The sequence below is a fragment of the Phaseolus vulgaris genome, chromosome 3 (genome assembly GCF_000499845.2).
Source record: "Phaseolus vulgaris cultivar G19833 chromosome 3, P. vulgaris v2.0, whole genome shotgun sequence".
Classification (NCBI taxonomy): domain Eukaryota; kingdom Viridiplantae; phylum Streptophyta; class Magnoliopsida; order Fabales; family Fabaceae; genus Phaseolus; species Phaseolus vulgaris.
The window spans coordinates 535,533-554,258 of NC_023757.2; the positions used below are offsets into that span (position 1 = coordinate 535,533).

Consider the following 18,726-nt stretch of genomic DNA (forward strand, 5'->3'; position numbering starts at 1 on the left):
CCAACTATATACAAAGAATTAAATTACGATGTAATATTTTAACTTATGTATCGAGACACATTATCCAGATAGAAAATTTATCTTTATTCATAACATTATAAACATCTGAGCAAATTATCAAATTCATTTGATAACATCCACAGGGAAACATTTTTTTAATGTTTGTAACAAAAATGTTCCATGAAAAAGTGAAAATCTAATGTTTCATTTTTTTAATGGAGCAAAAAATATTACATTCGTTTGTTTTTTTTTTTGTTAAGAGAGGCTATATAATATATGAGATTGTCGAAGTTTTCTTGTTTTTTTAAAATCTCTTTATTATTAGTGTTCGGTCGATGTGGATTTAAAATTGGTACTCCGACAAGTAAATATTTTGTGTATAAAGTGTGTTTTTGTAATTGATAAAAACATACCACGTAGAGAGTTTATTTATAATGTTGGTTATGAGCTGTTATTCGGATGGACCGGATATAAGTTATTTACTTATGTTCGTCGTGATCCCTAAATTAATAAAAAAATATATTGGTATATATGTATATTGAAATATATGAAAAATATTTATCTTCTCTTTCACTTAATTCGTATTTAACTGTTTTGTCAGAGATATTTACCGCATGTTTCAGGATATGAATATGATTCATTAAATATTATTGTAAGTGTGATTAGTGTTATTAATTAAGTGTCTTGAGATTTCTTTAACTCGACCGGTTTAATTAAGTGTCTTAGGATGTTCTTTAATATCAGAGACCGAACCGGTTAAGTTTTATATTTGGTTGGGAGTGAAATTGAAAAGTTAGGGAGTAACGGATATTAATCTGAATTGAAAGGGCTTGAGTAGAGAGACAAAGGGTCCATGTACAAAAAAAGACAAGATACGAGAATGAGGTGTTGGAGAAAAAAGACAGAAGGAATTATTTATTTTATATATAAATAGTTGAGTTGAGTTGAGAAGGCGCAGTTGTAAGAGAGAGAGAGAGAGAGAGAAAGAGAGAGGCGAAGGAAGATGTTTCCGAGAGAGAATCATAGTAACGGCTATGAGCAGGTGGGTGCCATGGGTCCGACCCATACCCACACTCACAGAGAGCGGGTCCGTCGCGGCACTCGCAGGTCACGCGCCTCCTCTTCCTCTCACTCCGTTAGGGTTTTCGACCAATCGCAACCGCACCACCGCCCTCCCTGCACTGATTTCGACGTCGCCTACTTCCATTCCTACGCTCATCTCGGTATCCACCAGGAGATGATCAAGGTTCCTCTTCCTCTTCCTCTTCCTCTTCTTCTCTCATTTCATCTTTCACTCATTCTCTCTATTCACATCATGCTTTCCGATGCAGGATCGCGTGCGTACTGAGACTTACAGGGAAGCAATCATGCAGCACCAGAGTTTCATTGCAGGCAAAGTAATTTTTCTGTCCCCTTTTTTCTATGCCACCACTTGCTATCACTGCAATTTAATTCATATATTTTCTCTTTTTTTTTATATACTCTGCAAATGCTCATTTCTGTGTCTCCAGATAACAATGTACTTTATGAATTAATAATTAATAATGCTGCTTATGTATGTACTATCTAAAGTTTTCAAGGGGATTCACGACTACTATAGCCGCACCAGGAATAATTCTCGAATTACTGTACTCTACTAATAGAATCTTAGTTTAAACTAGTAGTTGAAAAACTCTGAACTTCAATGACCCAATTCCTGTCGTGGAACCCTAATCCTAGTATGGTGCTTGAAATGATTGTTTTCTGACCCTTTCACCAAACTCATTTCTGGAGATGCCTTTAAAAGGCATGTTGGGAGTTTGGGATTGCGAAGGGTTTGATATACTTTCAATAGAAAATGAATTGTGTGCTGAAAGGTCGCCAGTGGAATTGCTTCTATTACAAATCCCCAGTACACCTCTCTTTTAGCTATCCAGTCAGGTGTTGTGAGGAAACGGCACCTCAAGCTTTATATGTAACTAAAAGGAAAACTCTCACTTACCAAAAGGGAGACAGAAAGCTAACATTATCTGTTTGCTTTCTTAGCTCCTAATTGTCCCTCAAACCTTGCTTATCTTTTTATTCAATTTTTACTGACATAATCAGGTTTGATGGGCTCTCTCCCAAAATGACCCAAACTCATATTTCCTTCTTTTTCTTTTAAATGCCCGAAATTTCCGGCTGCCCTTGTCTTTTTCATCCTAAAGTACTCTTTTTTTCTTTTTGATAAGTGGGGGCTAAGTTCTTCTAGATTTAAGTTTCTTATGGTTTTTCCTGTCCTTCCTGCTCTTTAATCATATTCTTTCAGGTTGTGGTTGATGTTGGATGTGGTACAGGAATTCTTTCTATATTTTGTGCTCAAGCTGGTGCAAAGCGGGTATGGTCTTTTCAAACTAATGTTCATGTCATTTTAGTTAATAGAAATGGATTGCTATTATATTTTTTTGGTAATAAAATCTATATTTTGCTTTAAGCCCTCTATTTCTTCATTTTTTTTCATCTCACCTTCTGTATTTTTAAACAGAGGAAGATCTTATGCACTTTTTATCTTTGGGATTAATATTATATATTGCTGTATTCTTGGAACCTTATGCCTTTGTTTAAGCTTTTAATGTACTTGTTTCAAACATTTTTTTTTTTTCCATCACTAAAGCATTTGACATGCATGATGTTGTGGAATGTTTGTGTTGCCAGGTGTACGCAATTGATGCCAGTGACATTGCCCTGCAGGTAATTGTCAAAGATCATAATTTTCATTTGAACCCCATTTAGTTTTCATGTGAGGTTGTAACTAAAAAGCAATCAATTTTCTATTTGTACCTATAGAAGTATTACAGAAAATGGGCCTTCTTTTTTGGATCTTCTTAGATGCATCCATGGCTTTACAAGCCAATTATTCCTTTTTTCGATATGCAGAAAACCTAAGGCAAGCTATATGTGTATTGGCTTTCTTGCTAGATTGAGTTCTAAATGGCTATATAACCCAATGGATGTGTGATATTATTATCTTATCCTGTGCTTGTTGAAGATAAGAATACAATATTTGGGCTACTGTATCGTTTTTGAGTTCAATTTATGCTACAGTAGCGATACTGTGTATGTAATATACTATATATCCATGCAAAAGATATTGTCGAATCATAATTATGACTTACGGTAGAATGAATAGTGCTCGTCTATAGCTGACCAAATAGCAACCTAACCTTTAATTTTAATTGATCCCCTTTCTCTCTGCATCATTTTTCCCGATGTTGTGAAATATAATATTTTTTTAAATAATTTGTCTTTCCTTTAAAAATATGAGTGATGGTGCAACCTTGTTAAGCCTTTTCTGTTTCCTTTACTCATAAAGCATTGTAATACCAGTGGTTCTTAGTGGATTATTATAAACTTTTCTTGGAGGATTGTATTACTTTGCTTAACATTTTGTAGTACAACTGGCTCCTCTTGTTCTGTTTAATTTTTTGTCTTTTTGGTAGGATGTAGAGAACAAAGAGTTGAGTTCTTATGATGTTCTATAAGTTGAGTTTTTATGATGTTGTTCTATAAGTTGAGTTCTTATGATGTTCTATAAGCTTAGTTCTTATGATGTTGTTCTATAAGTTGAGTTCTTATGATGTTGTTCTCTAAGTTGAGTTCTTATGATGTTGTTCTATAAGTTGAGTTCTTATGATGTTCTATAAGCTGAGTTCTTATGATGTTGTTCTATAAGTTGAGTTCTTATGATGTTGTTCTATAAGTTTAAAGGTTGAGATTGTCAATAAGTTGTTGCACATTTTTACCTCGAATACTTTGTTTGAATTAGTTACTTTCTTTTGGGAGCAGGCAAATGAGGTTGTGAAAGCCAATAACTTGTCTGATGTTGTTGTTGTATTGCATGGACGAGTTGAGGTAGGCTCCTTTGGCCAATATATGCTTTTTAATTTTTTTCATTAACGCTGTACCTTATACCATAGTTTTACCTAGTATACAGTACTCTTCAGTATGTGTAATGGGTGCATGCTGTAGTTATCATTCCCGGATTGCAGAGTGGAGTGGCTGACCCCAAAAGTGGGATTAGCTGATAGTGGGGTGAACACTATTGTAATATTTTATATGCACTCACACACACACAAGCTGAAAAACAGAAAAGAAAAGAAAAAATCATGCACTAATCATAATTAGTAGTAACGACTTATAGTACTTAACAAACCTAGATAGTATAAAGTCAAGAAAAAAACAAATATAAAACCTAAATTATCAACTTATAGTACTCTGATTCTTAGTAATACTAATAAACTTAATATTTTATCAACTTATAGTACTCTGATTCTTAGTAATACTAATAAACTTAATATTTTATCAACTTATAGTACTCTGATTCTTAGTAATACTAACTAATAACCAAATAAAAAAAAGAAACTTAATAAAAATATCACAATGTGTATTTTATTCTAGGCATTTAGCAAATTCTACTTAGAAATTTGTTTGTTTTCTTTTTTTAACTTTATATTTTTTATTTAGAACAAGCTGTATAATTTTATATTCACCTTATGCTTTATGCAGGATGTTGAAATTGATGAAGAGGTGGATGTTATTATTTCGGAATGGATGGGCTATATGCTTCTATATGAGGTGCGTATTAGGATTTTTTTGGTTATTTGATTTAATATATATTTTTGAACGTTGAAAGCTAAATCAAATTTTCATAAGATCAGAAGAACCAAACCATAAATGATGTTGAAATTAGCAAAAAACTAATTTTATATCACTACATATACAATCCTAGTAGTGAGAGCAAGATACTGAAACGACACAGAATAAAAATACAGCATAAAAATATACAATTATATAATTTGATAGACCACAAGCTTATTGTTGAGCTTTATTTAGAAGCTGCGGAAACCAAAATTTTTACAAATATATAATTTGACAGGACACAAATATTGTGTTGAGCTTTATTTAAAAGTTGTGGAATCTGTATGATGCAGATAATCCAAATTTGTTTTTCCTTGGAACTTCATATTGTTATTATATTTAGTAAATCTAGTAAATTAAAAGAAAATGCAATAATGCATCAACAGCACCAAATGACTTCGGCTTATTTGACCCACACACACAGATTCATGCACACAAACATGTTGATCTCGTGTTAGTGGTTTGATTTATCAAGAAAAGGTCGATGCATAATATATCTATGGAGATGTAAACAGTGCTTGTGATTTATTGATATACTGTCTTTTATTGAGTGGAAGAACCTAAACATTAAATGTCAGTTAGAATTCGCTTTCCTTTCATTTTTTTTCCTCTTTATTTTTATTTGGTGTTGGGAAAGGATGGGTGCTTCAGTTCCAACACAAGTCTAGATTATACCTAGACGTCATAAACTTAAATTTCTCAGCTTCTAAAAGTAAATCCACATTTTATGATTTGTATTGGTTTGAAGATTTTTCTTCTCTTGTAGAGTATGCTTGGAAGTGTTATTAATGCTAGAGATCGATGGCTCAAACCTGGAGGTCTTATTCTTCCTTCAAGTGCAACGGTATCTCTATTTATTTTAGCTTAAATAATATTGCTTATGCAATCGGGAATGCTTCTAAAAGGTTATTTTGTCTGGTTGAAGCCTGACCATATGCATATGTATGATGCCTTATGGATGGAACCTAGAACTGCCTGAATGTGATTGGGGACTCATTAATTACATCATTCAGTTCATCTTTAATAATGATTTGAAATTTTGGTGTCTTATAAAAATGTTGATACTTATTGTACTTTTCTCCAGTTGTACATGGCTCCTGTCACTCATACAGACAGATACAATGACAGTGTTGACTTCTGGCGCAATGTTTATGGAATTAATAGTGAGTGATGTACTTGTTGACATAGATGGCATACCAGATTGTTATGAAGATTTGGAAATCAATACTTGTGCAGACTTAAAACTAGATTTGCTTATTTTTCTGCTTGATTAGACTTCATAATGAATATTGCCAGGTATTGCATATCTGTAGTTATCGTAATTTGGCAATATCTTCAAAATTGATTTTTAATATATATTTTAAAACTTTTAATACATTATTTCTTTTTTTAATTGTAAAAAGAGAAATAACATATAAGATTTGATAAAGAAATTGTAAAGAAAATGCGAACAAAGAAATGTATAAACATGATAAGTATTTAAAAAATGTTATACTATGTTGTAAATATTAAATATGATTTTTTAGTACATTGTAATTATAACATCTGTATTTTTATTACTTTTATAAAATATTTGAATTGTGTTTATTTTTTCTTTAATTTTAATTTTTTATTAATAATATGTTCTAATTTTCTTTGGCAATTTTTTTATGAAATATTTATGGTAAATATGTTGAATATAAATATTATTTATATGTACATTATATGTGATTTATTTTGTGTATTGGTGTGCATTCAAGATTTGGGAAAATGTTCTAGTCCCCTATACTTTTGGTCTGAAGTCCTTACATTTTCTTATTCAAGAATTTTGTCCTTGAACTTTAAAATACTTCTGGATTTTAGTCCCTTTCACTATGAATTCATCTTATTATGTTTTAAAATTAAGAATGATTAAATTCATATTTTTTAAAGTTTGAGAACAAAATTCATACATACAAAAAGTATATGGACTTCAAACTCATCTTTTCCGATCTTTTATATAATATGTAATATCCAAATTTATATATAATAATCATATTATTTATATCATAGATGAATATAGTTATATATTATTATTATTAGTATTATATTATATTATATTATAATATATGTAAATCTTATACATGCATATACTATACTATTTTTTTTCCTGATCCATCAACAAACTTTATTTTGTTGAACTTCACTAGCTCAACAGGATCGAATAAGTAGTTGAATAAGACAATCATATTCCTTATATGCACCAAACAACTGATTAAAGTAGAATAAGATATGTATCTTATCACATTTTAAATACTGCTTTCTGTTGCAGTGTCTGCCATGGTGCCATTAGCTAAGCAATGTGCATTTGAAGAACCTTCCGTAGAGACAATAACTGGTGAAAATGTTTTGACATGGCCACATGTGGTAAGTTCACAATTGTTGTAGTTGCTGGCGGTATACATTTTGACTTCTCTTTGTAACCGTAAGATGTTGAATAACATGCTTGTCTATTCAGTAATTATTTTTTCTGCAAGAGGTTGTGGTTTGAATAAAGATTTGGTAAACTTTTTCACGATACATTGTATAAGTATTATTAGTATTCGATAATAAAGTGTATATTTCACAATATGGTGAGAAGCTTGGTTTATATGTTTCTTTTTCCTTCACTTTTTATTAGATTTCGGAGTATCTTGTCCTTCTGTTTTTATTTGATGATTCCTGTCTCAAGAAATTATTAATTTATAATAAAAAATAAATCAGAGACAATAACGTTTCAGAAATCAGCATTAGTTCTTGTCGCAGTAGAAGGCAAACATTTATACTATTCTTACAATATTCCAAGCGTGTATATGGCACTAGAATTCAAAACTATAAGAAAAAATTCATAGGAAGTTGAGTAGCAGTCTTCAGTCTCAGGAATATCTGATGTGCATTGCGCACTTGTATGTTTCTTTTGATTTCTGTCTAATTTTTAAGTATCACAGTCTCAAAATCCAAGGACTGGTTGAAGTCGATTGTAGCCAGACTGATACGGAAATCTTAAATGAATGTGCAGTAATGAAATCAACATGTAGTAGTGTCTCTTATTGCCCAATGGACTGAGTAAATCATTCAGTGATGAGGCTTGGAAGAGAAATTTCTGAATTTTCAGCTACAGGTCCTGTAGATTCTTATGTCAAATGTTATTTGGTAATACAGTGTTTTCTCCCTTTCTGGAAGTTTATTTGTCAAATATGCTGAGCTTTGTACTGTATATTTTTCTCTCTTTAGATTGTTGTTATCCTTTTCTTTTGGGGAAAATGAAAGTTAAAGGTGAGGAGGGATGGTTTCTCCTTTTTCAAAGTTGGGAATGCCACACGCATCAGTGATGGCTTACAGTCGTATTTCTTGATGACATTCCAATAAAAGACCACTAGCTGGAAGGGAACTCAAGATCTTTTTGGTCTGAGCCAGTTTTGGTCCTAATTCCCCAGGTTTTTTTAGCCTTTGTTATCCATTGGGAGGATCTTATTCTCACTGTCTTTGCACTTCTATTAATTTATTATTATGGCTCAGGATCAGCTAGTAATAGTACTAATTTTACACCATTTATTTGACTATTGTGTGATGTTTAGATCACAAATGCAGTATTTGTTCAGAATGTCTCGTAGTCTTTGTTGTAAATACTACTGTACAGAAACATATTTGTTTGTGTATTGCATGATTATTTTTCTATTTGAAATTTCCCCCACTTCAGTATTATTTCTGAAAAAATATCGTTCATTTACAATTACAGGTAAAGTACATTGATAGTTATTCTGTTACCATCAATGAGTTAGAATCTGTAACGACCAAGTTTAAGTTCAATTCGATGATGCGAGGTAACCTTTTGTGTTCTTCCTTTTTCACTGGTTATTGGCCTCTGAATTTTGCTGCTTTGTTTGTTAATTTCACAGTGCCCTGTTCTAATCCAATTTACTGACATTATTATTCTGAATTTTGTGAAATATTGTATTGTGATGACAGTAATTGAAATTTGTTTCCTGTTTTCTCCAGCACCCCTACATGGTTTTGCATTTTGGTTTGATGTTGAATTTAATGGGAACGCAATAGCATCAACCAATTATAATTCAACTACTTCATTTATTGACAATCATCAGATGAATGGTAGTCAGAGAAAAAAGCGAACAAATCCAAATGAAGCACTGGTCCTGTCCACTGCGCCTGAGGACCCTCCAACACATTGGCAGCAGGTGCTGTATTTATTTCTTCAATTTCCAATTTCAATGTGGTTCTAGTTTTTTTGTTCAATGAGTGTATGTACAAGTGTTTTGTCAATATTTGTCTTAGCATCAATGAAAAAATAAAAATGTACAAGTTATCTTTGATCTGGTTGTCTAAAGCAATTTTTTGTAGATAAACTTTATGTGGGGCTATAAATTTGGGACCACTCTGTTTTATTATTAGTGAGCGTGTTGCTAGAGTATATATCTTATATTGCCGAGTTGTGAAAACTGGAAAGCATGCCATGCCATCCTTTTTTTTTCCTGTTTCCTAAATTGGAGGATTGAATGGGAACTGTGAATGAACTCAAAGCTTGAGCTTTTATAATGTTTGGTTCATGGCAGCTCCCTTTTTTTATTTATTCTTTGTTTTTATTATTATGTTATTTTGACTTCTGGAATATTATATTCAAATTTGCTTTTTCTTTTGTGACATATTTTTGCAGACCTTGATATACTTTTATGATCCCATTGAGCTGGAACAAGATCAACTAATTGAAGGTTTGGTGACATTGTCGCAAAGCAGAGAAAATGCTCGATTTATGAATATTCACCTTGAATATACGTGAGTCGGAACACTTTTGTTTCCCAAAATTGGGTAATTTTGAATGGATTTCTGACTTTGTTCCCTGGCATTGCAGTTCAGGTGGTCGATCGCATGTGAAAGAGTCTGTTATGAGATGATAATTTGATGTTCTTGAGCATTGTCTTTTGCATCAACGCTCTTCTCGGACGTATGCATATATATTTTCTGACTCCTTTTCTCCTAGAGAACTGAGGGTAGCTGTTTGTTCTTCAAAATCACTAATCTCTGCTTGCTAGATTAGAATGTAGCAACTGACGAACTTGTCGCACCATAGAGTTAGGCCAACCACATGCAATTTTGTTGTAATATACATCACTGAGGCTGTCTCTTTTCAATTTTCTCTTGGATTCTTATTGTAACATAGAGCTGTTTTTGAACTGTATATCGCCTGCGTATTGATATACACTTCAATGTATCAACTTTGATCCATCATCGTTGACATGTTTCTGTAAGATGAAATTAGTATTCTTTTTCTAAACCTCAAAAGATTCAACCTACTCTTCCTCCAGCTTTCACATTTTTAGTTTTCTGGAAAATAATCTTTCAAGTGATAGTAGACTACTATAGTTTCAGGTTCTTATTTTTTGGGGAGTGAAAGAAGTTTTATGATTAAAGCTTCAAAATTTACTTTTCAAAATATGCATTTTAGAAACTAGATTGTGGAGCGAATGCTAATAACCAAAAAATTACTTTGAAACTAAATTCTGGAATACATAGGATAGTTCCACATCTTGATATAAATTGATGCACTTGCATCGTACACCACACAATGAAGAAAGAGTATTGCTATTCTTTGTCATTTGCTGTCTAAATTTTGTCCACATATTTGCTAAGGGGTGGGGTCCACAAATTTGTAAGATATCTCCTCCAAACGAATGAAAAGTTGTGTACTATAGCTGAATTAGCAAGATGAAAATTTCCCAAATGGATTACTATAATTAAAAATTATAAAAGCTGTTAATAAAATTATAAATGTAAGAATTAATTGAAACTATAATTATATACTGATATTTGTGTATATGTTTAATTGTTTTCCTTACTTTTTTTTCTTTTATATAAAGCTTTCATAAAGACTCTGAACTCCTTTTTTTTTATCTATTTCTTGGTGTTAGTGTACCTAGAAAGAAGTGTGTTTTGGATGTCAATTATTTTTCGAATTCCAAAAGTCACATTTTCTATTTTTTAAAGTCTCCAAAATGAAATAACCCCGATGTACATTTTATTTTAGAAGTAACAAAAATGTTATTTGTATGTTATATTTGTACAACTACAAAAAAAAATGTTGTTATATTTACCTTTTATTTAAAAGTATTTCTTAAATATAAATTGAATAAAAAGCCAGATGATTACATTCAATAAATATATTATATTTAGTAAATAGAAAAGTTGATATTGTATAACTCCTATTGTTTATTCTCAATAACTTAATGGTATAAATAGGAAAATAAGATAAAATGGAAAGAAAGGGAAAAGAACAGTGATGATGGTGCAGTCAGAAGCAGCCATTATCCCCAACAAACAATGCACAAAATCCGCACTTTGTCCTGCTTTTTGAAATCCTACCACAACGTTAACCTCTGTTCCTATTTCTTCTTATTTCTATATATTCCCACCGAAAGTACCCAAATCATCTTCCATCCCTCAACTCTTATTACACATTTATGTATAATCCAAGTCAAATTAAAAACCAACTTTGTTTCACACTTGTATTGTGTACTATATTTCTGTCGTTTTCCTCTCCTCGCATATTCATCCTTCACTTCACCAAATCACTTGTGTGTGTGTGCGTGTGTGGCATCTTGCTGGAAATCACAAACACGTGTAGGAGAGGATTTCGCTGTCGGCTTATCAAAAAAACATAAACATTTTCCAAATATTAGATATGTGTGTGTACTTTTGGTTTTCAATTATACTCCTTTTTCCCCCAAAACCAAACAACAATATCATAATAATAATAATAATGAAGGAACAGAAAGTGAACGTGGAGCTCTGAGTCAACAAACATGGCCGTTCTCAACACTCTGCTCTTCTTCCTCCTGCTTCCAACCCTAACCACCTGCACCTCCTCGCCTTCCCCCTTCCAACACCTCAACGTGGAGGAAGAAATGGCGGCGACCAAACTCAAGAACCCACCCAAAGAACCAGAGGATTTAGAAGAAAAACAGGGGAACTGGAAAGTTCAGCTTCTGCACAGAGACAAAATCAGCAAAGCCCCTCCCATGAATCACTCCACCCGCTTCAACCAACGAATGAAACGGGACGCCAAAAGGGTATCTTCTATCGTTAACAAGAACAGCGATGCTCGCACGGAAGCGGCGGAAGAAGCGTCCTTTGGATCCGACGTGGTTTCGGGAATGGAGGAAGGTAGCGGAGAGTATTTTGTGAGAATAGGAATCGGAAGCCCTGCAACGTATCAGTACATGGTGATAGACTCAGGCAGTGACATTGTGTGGGTCCAGTGCCAGCCTTGCGACCTCTGCTACAACCAGTCCGATCCCATTTTCAACCCTGCACTCTCCGCCTCCTTCGCCGGCGTTCCCTGCTCCTCCTCCGTCTGCGACCAGCTCGACGACGCCGGCTGCCACCAGGGAAGGTGTCGCTACGAGGTGGCGTACGGCGACGGCTCCTACACCCGCGGCACACTCGCGCTCGAAACAATCACGCTGGGCAGGACCCTCATCAGGAACACGGCCATTGGCTGCGGGACATGGAACCAGGGCATGTTCGTGGGGGCGGCTGGGCTTTTGGGCCTGGGAGCCGGGCCCATGTCTTTCGTGGGCCAGCTCGGCGGCCAAACCGGCGGCGCCTTCGCCTACTGTCTACTCTCTCGCGGCAGCGCCGCCTCCGGCTCGCTCCAATTCGGACGGCAGGCATTGCCCCTAGGAGCGGCGTGGGTCCCACTCATTCCCAACCCCTTCTTCCCCAGCTTCTACTACGTCGGGCTCTCGGGTCTCGGAGTTGGGGGCTCGCGGCTGAACATATCGGAGGATGTTTTCCGGGTAACTGATCTGGGCGACGGAGGGACCGTGATGGACACCGGCACCGCCGTCACCAGGCTTCCCACGCCGGCTTACCGTACCTTCCGCGACGCTTTTCTTGCGCAGACCACCAACCTGCCCCGGGCACCGGGACTGTCCATTTTCGACACGTGCTACGATTTGAACGGCTTTGTGACGGTTCGGGTTCCCACGGTGTCGTTTTACTTTTCCGGCGGGCAGATCCTGACCCTTCCGGCGAGGAACTTTTTGATTCCGGCGGATGACGTGGGGACTTTCTGTTTTGCCTTTGCGGCTTCTCCTTCTGGGCTTTCCATTATAGGGAATATTCAGCAAGAGGGGATCCAGATTTCGGTTGATGGTGCCAATGGTTTTGTCGGGTTTGGACCCAATGTCTGTTGATTTTGGGAAATAAAGATTCTACTGCACCCACCACCTCAGTTTTGTTACTCTTACCTTCATCTTCATAACTTCATTTTTCTATTATACCTCAAACTAAACTCTTCAATGTCACTGCCAATTTTTCCCACTTCTTTAATTTTGGTATAATGCTAACCAGTGCAATTCAGCAGAGCTGCATTGCCGGGGAATCTAATTTGCCTTCCCGCCGCCGTAATAATGTGGTCAAAAGAAGCATGGAAAAAGAATACGCATGAAAAAAGGTTGCTTTTTTGGTCGACCCAGATAAAAGTGCTCATAAAAAAACATGCTTTGATGTTGTTGGTAGAGGAGTAGCCTTCAGAGAGAGAGAAAAAGCTGGTGGGGGCATGCAGCAATTGAACACTTTGGTTCTGGTCTACCTTTGTTTTCACATAATAAGGTCATTTTCAATTTAAAATCGATGGGTTGATATTTTATTTTAAATTTGATTAATGACATCAGATTTCTACAAAACTGAAATTTTAAAGGACACCTTTGGGCAAAAGTGATTTTTTAGGATGTGAGACCAGGAAAATAAGCAGTAGAGTAGATTGAAGGAGAGTTTGGGGGTATTTGTATGTAACATGTACACATTCCTATATAATTTAAGAATGTATGCTGACTTTTTGGTTGGTTCATTTCTTATTTACTACTTTTTTAATGCTGATTCTGGACTTTGCTTTAAGTTTATTTTGAAATCTAAGCATGGATGTGCTTTTACTCTCATAAAGGTAGTGATTAGTTTTACTCTCCTAGAGAACATATCTTATTATCCTCTAATTTACAAATTATTAAGTATGCAGATGAAAGAGATCTCTAAAAAAATGTTAATCAAGTGAAGAGGGTAACAATGTTGCAATAAGAGGCGAAGAAGAAGGTAGGTAGAGAGCTAAGAAGTAATGTTAAAAGTTAATATTGAAGCCGAAAGAGAAGTTGTTGTTGCTGCAAATCCAGTGTGAGACCTCCAAAGCACCAGAAGTTTTCATCCTCTGACTCTAACACACTGCCAATCCCTGTCAGTAGTACACAAATAGACACGGTAGCTTCTATTTTGGCCCTCAGATTCAAGATACCAGACATCTTTTCTGGCACTTCCATATGAGGTGGTGAAATTAACATTTGATCCTTAATTCGTCTCTTCTCTTCTCCACTTTATCCATGCACCAGAAATCCCACCATATAAAATTCAGCAGCAAAAATGTAAACAGGGAAAATGATGGGACTGTTGAAGATGTAATGGTTCCAGAGGATTCCTATATCACTTTCTCATGCGTCTTGTCTTGTCCACACACTTTGGATTACAAACCCTTTCTCCTAACACTATTACAACAATTAAACACGAGAAGGAACACTACTTTTGATATATATAACATTGAGGTGTTAAGGACTAATTCTACAAATACTTTTCTTTCTTAAGATTCTTCTTCATTTCTCTCTCCCAAAGCCTGGAACCAATGTATAAACGATATTTCAAGAGTAACTCAACTACGCACACCTACACGTTCTGATATATTTTATTAAGATACACTTAGATCAGTAATCATATGATTATACGTTAATCAAGTATTAAGATTATCTTAAATGTACAATACAACCAAAGATCCATACAGATAAAAGATCATTAAAACATCATTAATTGATTATGTAATGATAAAAACAGTAACAAAGATAGAGCACACTGATAATCTGATCATTATTTGGTTAAAGATGAGAAGGAACACTACTTTACAAGACCCAAGTTGAGGATGCCCCATGAAGTGTTAGGCCAAGATTTGTCCTTAGCCTTCATCAGCAACACCCTACTCCACGCAACCCACCCTTCCCAAGAATTCCTCTTGTCCCAAGGGCACCCCCATTCCAGCAAAAGTCTCAGTCCTTTTTCTGCATGTTTCTCAGCCTCCTCAAACCTCCCCTCTGTCAAACAAACCTGACTCAGCACCACATATGGCTCTCCAACAAAAGGGTTTTTGCTTATTGACTGCACCATCAACTCTTCAATCTTCCCCATCTCCCTCTCACAAACACCTTCCCAGTACAAATCTCTTGCAACTATTTGATCCCCAGCCTCCAAAACCCTTGTGCACTCATCAAACACTGGAGGCAACACCAACTCAATATCTTCATTTCTCTCCACATCCACCACCACCCCACCAACCTTCCTTCTCTTCTCTTCAATCCAAATCTCTTCTTCCCTCACAATCAACCTGTACACTGCTCCCATCCTTGAAATTGAGTTCATCCACAGCCCCGGCTTCCCATCTCCCGGCCACACAACCGCCAAATTGTTGCCAGAAAACTCTAGCCGACCGTTCGCGTTATCAAACAGAACATCCTGAAACCCAAACAACTGGTCGCAGAAATCGGCCATGGTCATCATCACGAAAATACCCACTATCCTCCGAGAAACACGCACCCCTTCACCCGTTCGAATGTGCTTCACTTCAACCCCCTCCGCCGGAACAAGACCCTGCAGTTTCTTCCTCCATCCTTCCTCCCCGTCGAAGACGCCCTTCTCCTTGGCGTTCCTCAGAGATATATCTGCCTCGGCGAGGTGTTGCACGAGTTCTTGATCGGAGTAGTGGAAGAGGAGATCGTCGTGGATGAGGGTCTGCCTGGGAACGACACAGAACAGGTGGATGAGAGACTCTGCTTGGTGGCCGACGTGGTGGCGAACCACTTCACGGCCGGTTGAAGGGTCGAAGATGGCGAGGTTGACGTAGGAGTTGGAGTAGGCTGAGTGGAAGAGGCCGCAGAGGCAGACGGAGTGAGGGGCTTTCCAGAGGGCGAGAATGCGGTATATGTCGAGAAGATGGTGGAGGAAGCTGCCGTGTTTGTGCCAGCACTCTCCGGCACCGACGCTCTGCAGGACGGCGACGAGCGAAGGGAGGTTCTGGTGAATGGATTGGAGGTCCCCGCGGAGGAAGGGACGAGCACGTTCAAGGAGAGTTTGGGTTGAAGACGCCATGGTTATGGTTTGGTGAAGAACGAAGAGAAGACGAAGAAATAAGAGAAGGATTAAAGTTTTTATATTAAAAAAAGAAATTAAGAAAATGATTAGGACAGAGACGTGTCGTGTTGTGAGGAATCTTATCATCCCACACTCTCCTGCTCATCGTATTATCTACTAGTATTTGTCATATAAAACAAAAACAATTTTAAAAAATAATAATTTTTTTATCACATGTTGCATTTATTTTTTGAGTTTGATCATGCTGCCTTATATTCTTAACTTTCAATGGTTATTTTATCCCCTATCTTTGTTCTAATAAAATAATAAAAAACAAATATCTGGAAATAAATGAATATCTTAAGTGAAGTTGGAAATGAGTGTGTAAGCATACAACAAATATTATATCTAACATAAATGCAATTAGTAAGAGCATATATGAATAAAAAAGTTACACTGTCATTCACTGAATTGGAATTTAGTTAGATAGGTGTGTTATCTAGAGCTATTAGTTTTTTCGCTTTCCTTCTCTTTTTCTTGAGTAACTATGACTTCTGCAGGTTGGAGATCTTACATCGACTAGAGATTAGAGCATTTCATTGTATATAAGTGAGTGCAAACCTCAATCCTATGAACCGGTTTTATGGGATTGAGTTAGGCTTAAAGTCCACTTCGTAATATGGTATCAGAGCTTAACTCTTACTCCGATTCTTCTCAAAGCTTGATGAAGAAAAATTTCTTTTATGGAAACAACAGGTGTTGGCCACGCTTGATGGTCTTATGCTCTCCAACTTTCTACGTTGAGTGGAATACATTGACTTAATTCTACTCGACGGATAAATTGTATTGACTTTTTCTATTGCACCTAAACCTGTAAATCAAAAAACCATAATCCTTAAGTAACTTCTCTAGATGCATACATTTCTAAGTTTTAGAGTTGATAAAGACACTTTTTACATAAAAATATTCAATGTGATATAAATTAAGTGTCTCAATAAAGTACATGAACAGGTAATTTTGACACTTATCACTCATTCACATACTTTGTTTGGCGGGTGAAGATGTTATTCCCCATCCGTTGATTCCTTGTTCATTGATTTTGAATACCAAGAAGAACTTCAACTCACCCATCATGTTTATTATAACTCATGCATAAACTTGGAAAATTTCTTACTACATGGGTTTGTTAGTATCTAAAATGACACCATCAATATAAATCTGAATAATAAGAAAAACCATTTTCAATATAAAAGTAGTGTCTTTCTCTTAAAAACCATTTTCAATAAGAAAAATTAATTTAGTTTTTCATACGAAGCTTCATGAGTTTGTTTAAAACCATACAAGACCTTGTTAAACTCAATGGGTTATTCTATATACAACTTCCTCATTTTCATGCACTATTGACATCCATTTGATACAAACCTCATATTATTATCAACAATAAATGAGAGTAAGATGTTGGTCTTGTGTTTAATATTTAGTTTAGGTTGTAATTTGTGTTTTTAATTAGTAAGTGTTTCCTTAACCTTAATTTGATGATATACAAAGCTAAAAAAACCTTTAAAAATATTACGAAATCCTTTATCATTCATATAAGTATAATTATTATATTAATGTAATCATTAATTTAATATTCACATTAATTATTAGTTTCATTAGCTTCGTGTTTAAAGAATATTAAGTGTCTTAAAGAATACTATACTTCATCAATTTTTATCTTCTATATTTTTTTTTAAGTGGTAGAATTTTTATTTCTTTTATCCTTGACGTTTCTTTTAAGGTAAAATATTTTGTCTTGTTGTTTTTTGATTTTTTCACATAAACTTTCATGTCCGATAATGAAGATTGTTTTTCAAAACCTTTCTAGATTGATAGATCCTATAATCTTCTTTTCAAGAAACATGTCAACAAAGTTAAAACATATTTCATTTTTTCTTTGTCAAAGTTGAATTCAGAAGTCTATTATAAAACGTAATTAACTTAACTTCAATATAATTCAAATAATTTCAAACCACTGGATCAAAATATATTTTAATTGTTATATTGTTTTAAAATTATTTATTAAATATTCAAAACTATTTTTTAGTTTAAAATTATTTCATACTCTACTAGCATATGCCAAAATCTGCTTAATGTTTTTAATTTAATATATTAATAAAACATTATTATTTATTATTATTATTTCTTAACAATTTTTTTTGTAATAGTATTGTTGACCACATACAATCAAACAATGACAAGTAGGACTGCTAATTTCATATAAACTTTGGTGATACTGTACTATTATAATTTTATATTTTTTGATATTATATACACACATTTATGTGTATTTATATGCATGTGTATATATAATTAGATGATATTCACACACATATATATATATATGTCTAATTTCAATTTTTTTTTTGGTAAATAAAGGTTTTTTTAAGAGTACAATGAAAATGTAATATGGTTATAATTTTATCAATATATATTTGTTTACCTCACATTATCTTCATATAAACATTTTCATCTACTTTTTCATAGAGTCGATAAAAATGATTAATTATCAATTTCTTAATAATTAAATTTTAAGTTCTTTCGTAAAAGTATTAATCTCCTAATTACTTTGTAAAAATTATTACTTTAAGAAAAAAAAAACTTATGATCGAAACCTAAACCCTAAGCATTTAACCTAAAAGATAATTCAATTTGTTATAAAAAATGAAATCATTTTCCAGCTACTTTCGAAATTTAAAGTTCATATCACAAAATAAAATAATTAAAAAAGAGAAATATATATTTTAGAAATAATATTTTTAACGAATCATATTTCTCAGACATGTTTTTTCTATAAAAATGTTTATGCCCAAAATTTGATAATCTAACCTTTTTTTAGTTTTAAAATATTTTATACTA

General features: G+C 34.4%; 3 protein-coding genes across 3 annotated transcripts; 2 read left to right on the top strand and 1 right to left on the bottom strand.

The window, feature by feature from the left end:
- Positions 1 to 745: 745 nt before the first annotated feature.
- LOC137806058 (probable protein arginine N-methyltransferase 6) lies at positions 746 to 9,943 on the top strand. Its single transcript, XM_068605981.1, has 13 exons — positions 746 to 1,246; positions 1,332 to 1,397; positions 2,288 to 2,356; positions 2,674 to 2,709; positions 3,805 to 3,870; positions 4,525 to 4,593; positions 5,423 to 5,500; positions 5,741 to 5,819; positions 6,947 to 7,041; positions 8,393 to 8,477; positions 8,653 to 8,849; positions 9,326 to 9,444; positions 9,521 to 9,943. The coding sequence occupies exons 1-13, from the start codon at positions 1,004 to 1,006 to the stop codon at positions 9,561 to 9,563; spliced, it is 1,245 nt and encodes a 414-aa protein (XP_068462082.1). The 5' UTR covers positions 746 to 1,003; the 3' UTR covers positions 9,564 to 9,943.
- A 1,412-nt stretch (positions 9,944 to 11,355) lies between these two features.
- Positions 11,356 to 13,530, top strand: LOC137806056 (protein ASPARTIC PROTEASE IN GUARD CELL 2-like). The gene has a single exon (XM_068605979.1). The coding sequence runs from the start codon at positions 11,469 to 11,471 to the stop codon at positions 12,861 to 12,863; it is 1,395 nt and encodes a 464-aa protein (XP_068462080.1). The 5' UTR covers positions 11,356 to 11,468; the 3' UTR covers positions 12,864 to 13,530.
- An 899-nt stretch (positions 13,531 to 14,429) lies between these two features.
- Positions 14,430 to 15,976, bottom strand: LOC137806057 (uncharacterized). The gene has a single exon (XM_068605980.1). It carries the CDS (start codon positions 15,973 to 15,975, stop codon positions 14,602 to 14,604), a length of 1,374 nt encoding a protein of 457 aa, XP_068462081.1. The 5' UTR covers position 15,976; the 3' UTR covers positions 14,430 to 14,601.
- Between the last annotated feature and the right edge of the window lie 2,750 nt (positions 15,977 to 18,726).

What these genes read in the sequence shown, in the direction of transcription:
- LOC137806056 (XM_068605979.1), top strand. Translation starts at nt 11,469, where the DNA reads ATGGCCGTTCTCAACACTCTGCTCTTCTTCCTCCTGCTTCCAACCCTA.
- LOC137806058 (XM_068605981.1), top strand. Translation starts at nt 1,004, where the DNA reads ATGTTTCCGAGAGAGAATCATAGTAACGGCTATGAGCAGGTGGGTGCC. An exon ending in CCAGTGACATTGCCCTGCAG is followed by an intron (nt 2,710 to 3,804) that starts GTAATTGTCAAA and finishes TTTTGGGAGCAG; the next exon opens with GCAAATGAGGTTGTGAAAGC. An exon ending in CTCCAACACATTGGCAGCAG is followed by an intron (nt 8,850 to 9,325) that starts GTGCTGTATTTA and finishes ATATTTTTGCAG; the next exon opens with ACCTTGATATACTTTTATGA.
- LOC137806057 (XM_068605980.1), bottom strand. Translation starts at nt 15,975, where the DNA reads ATGATAAGATTCCTCACAACACGACACGTCTCTGTCCTAATCATTTTC.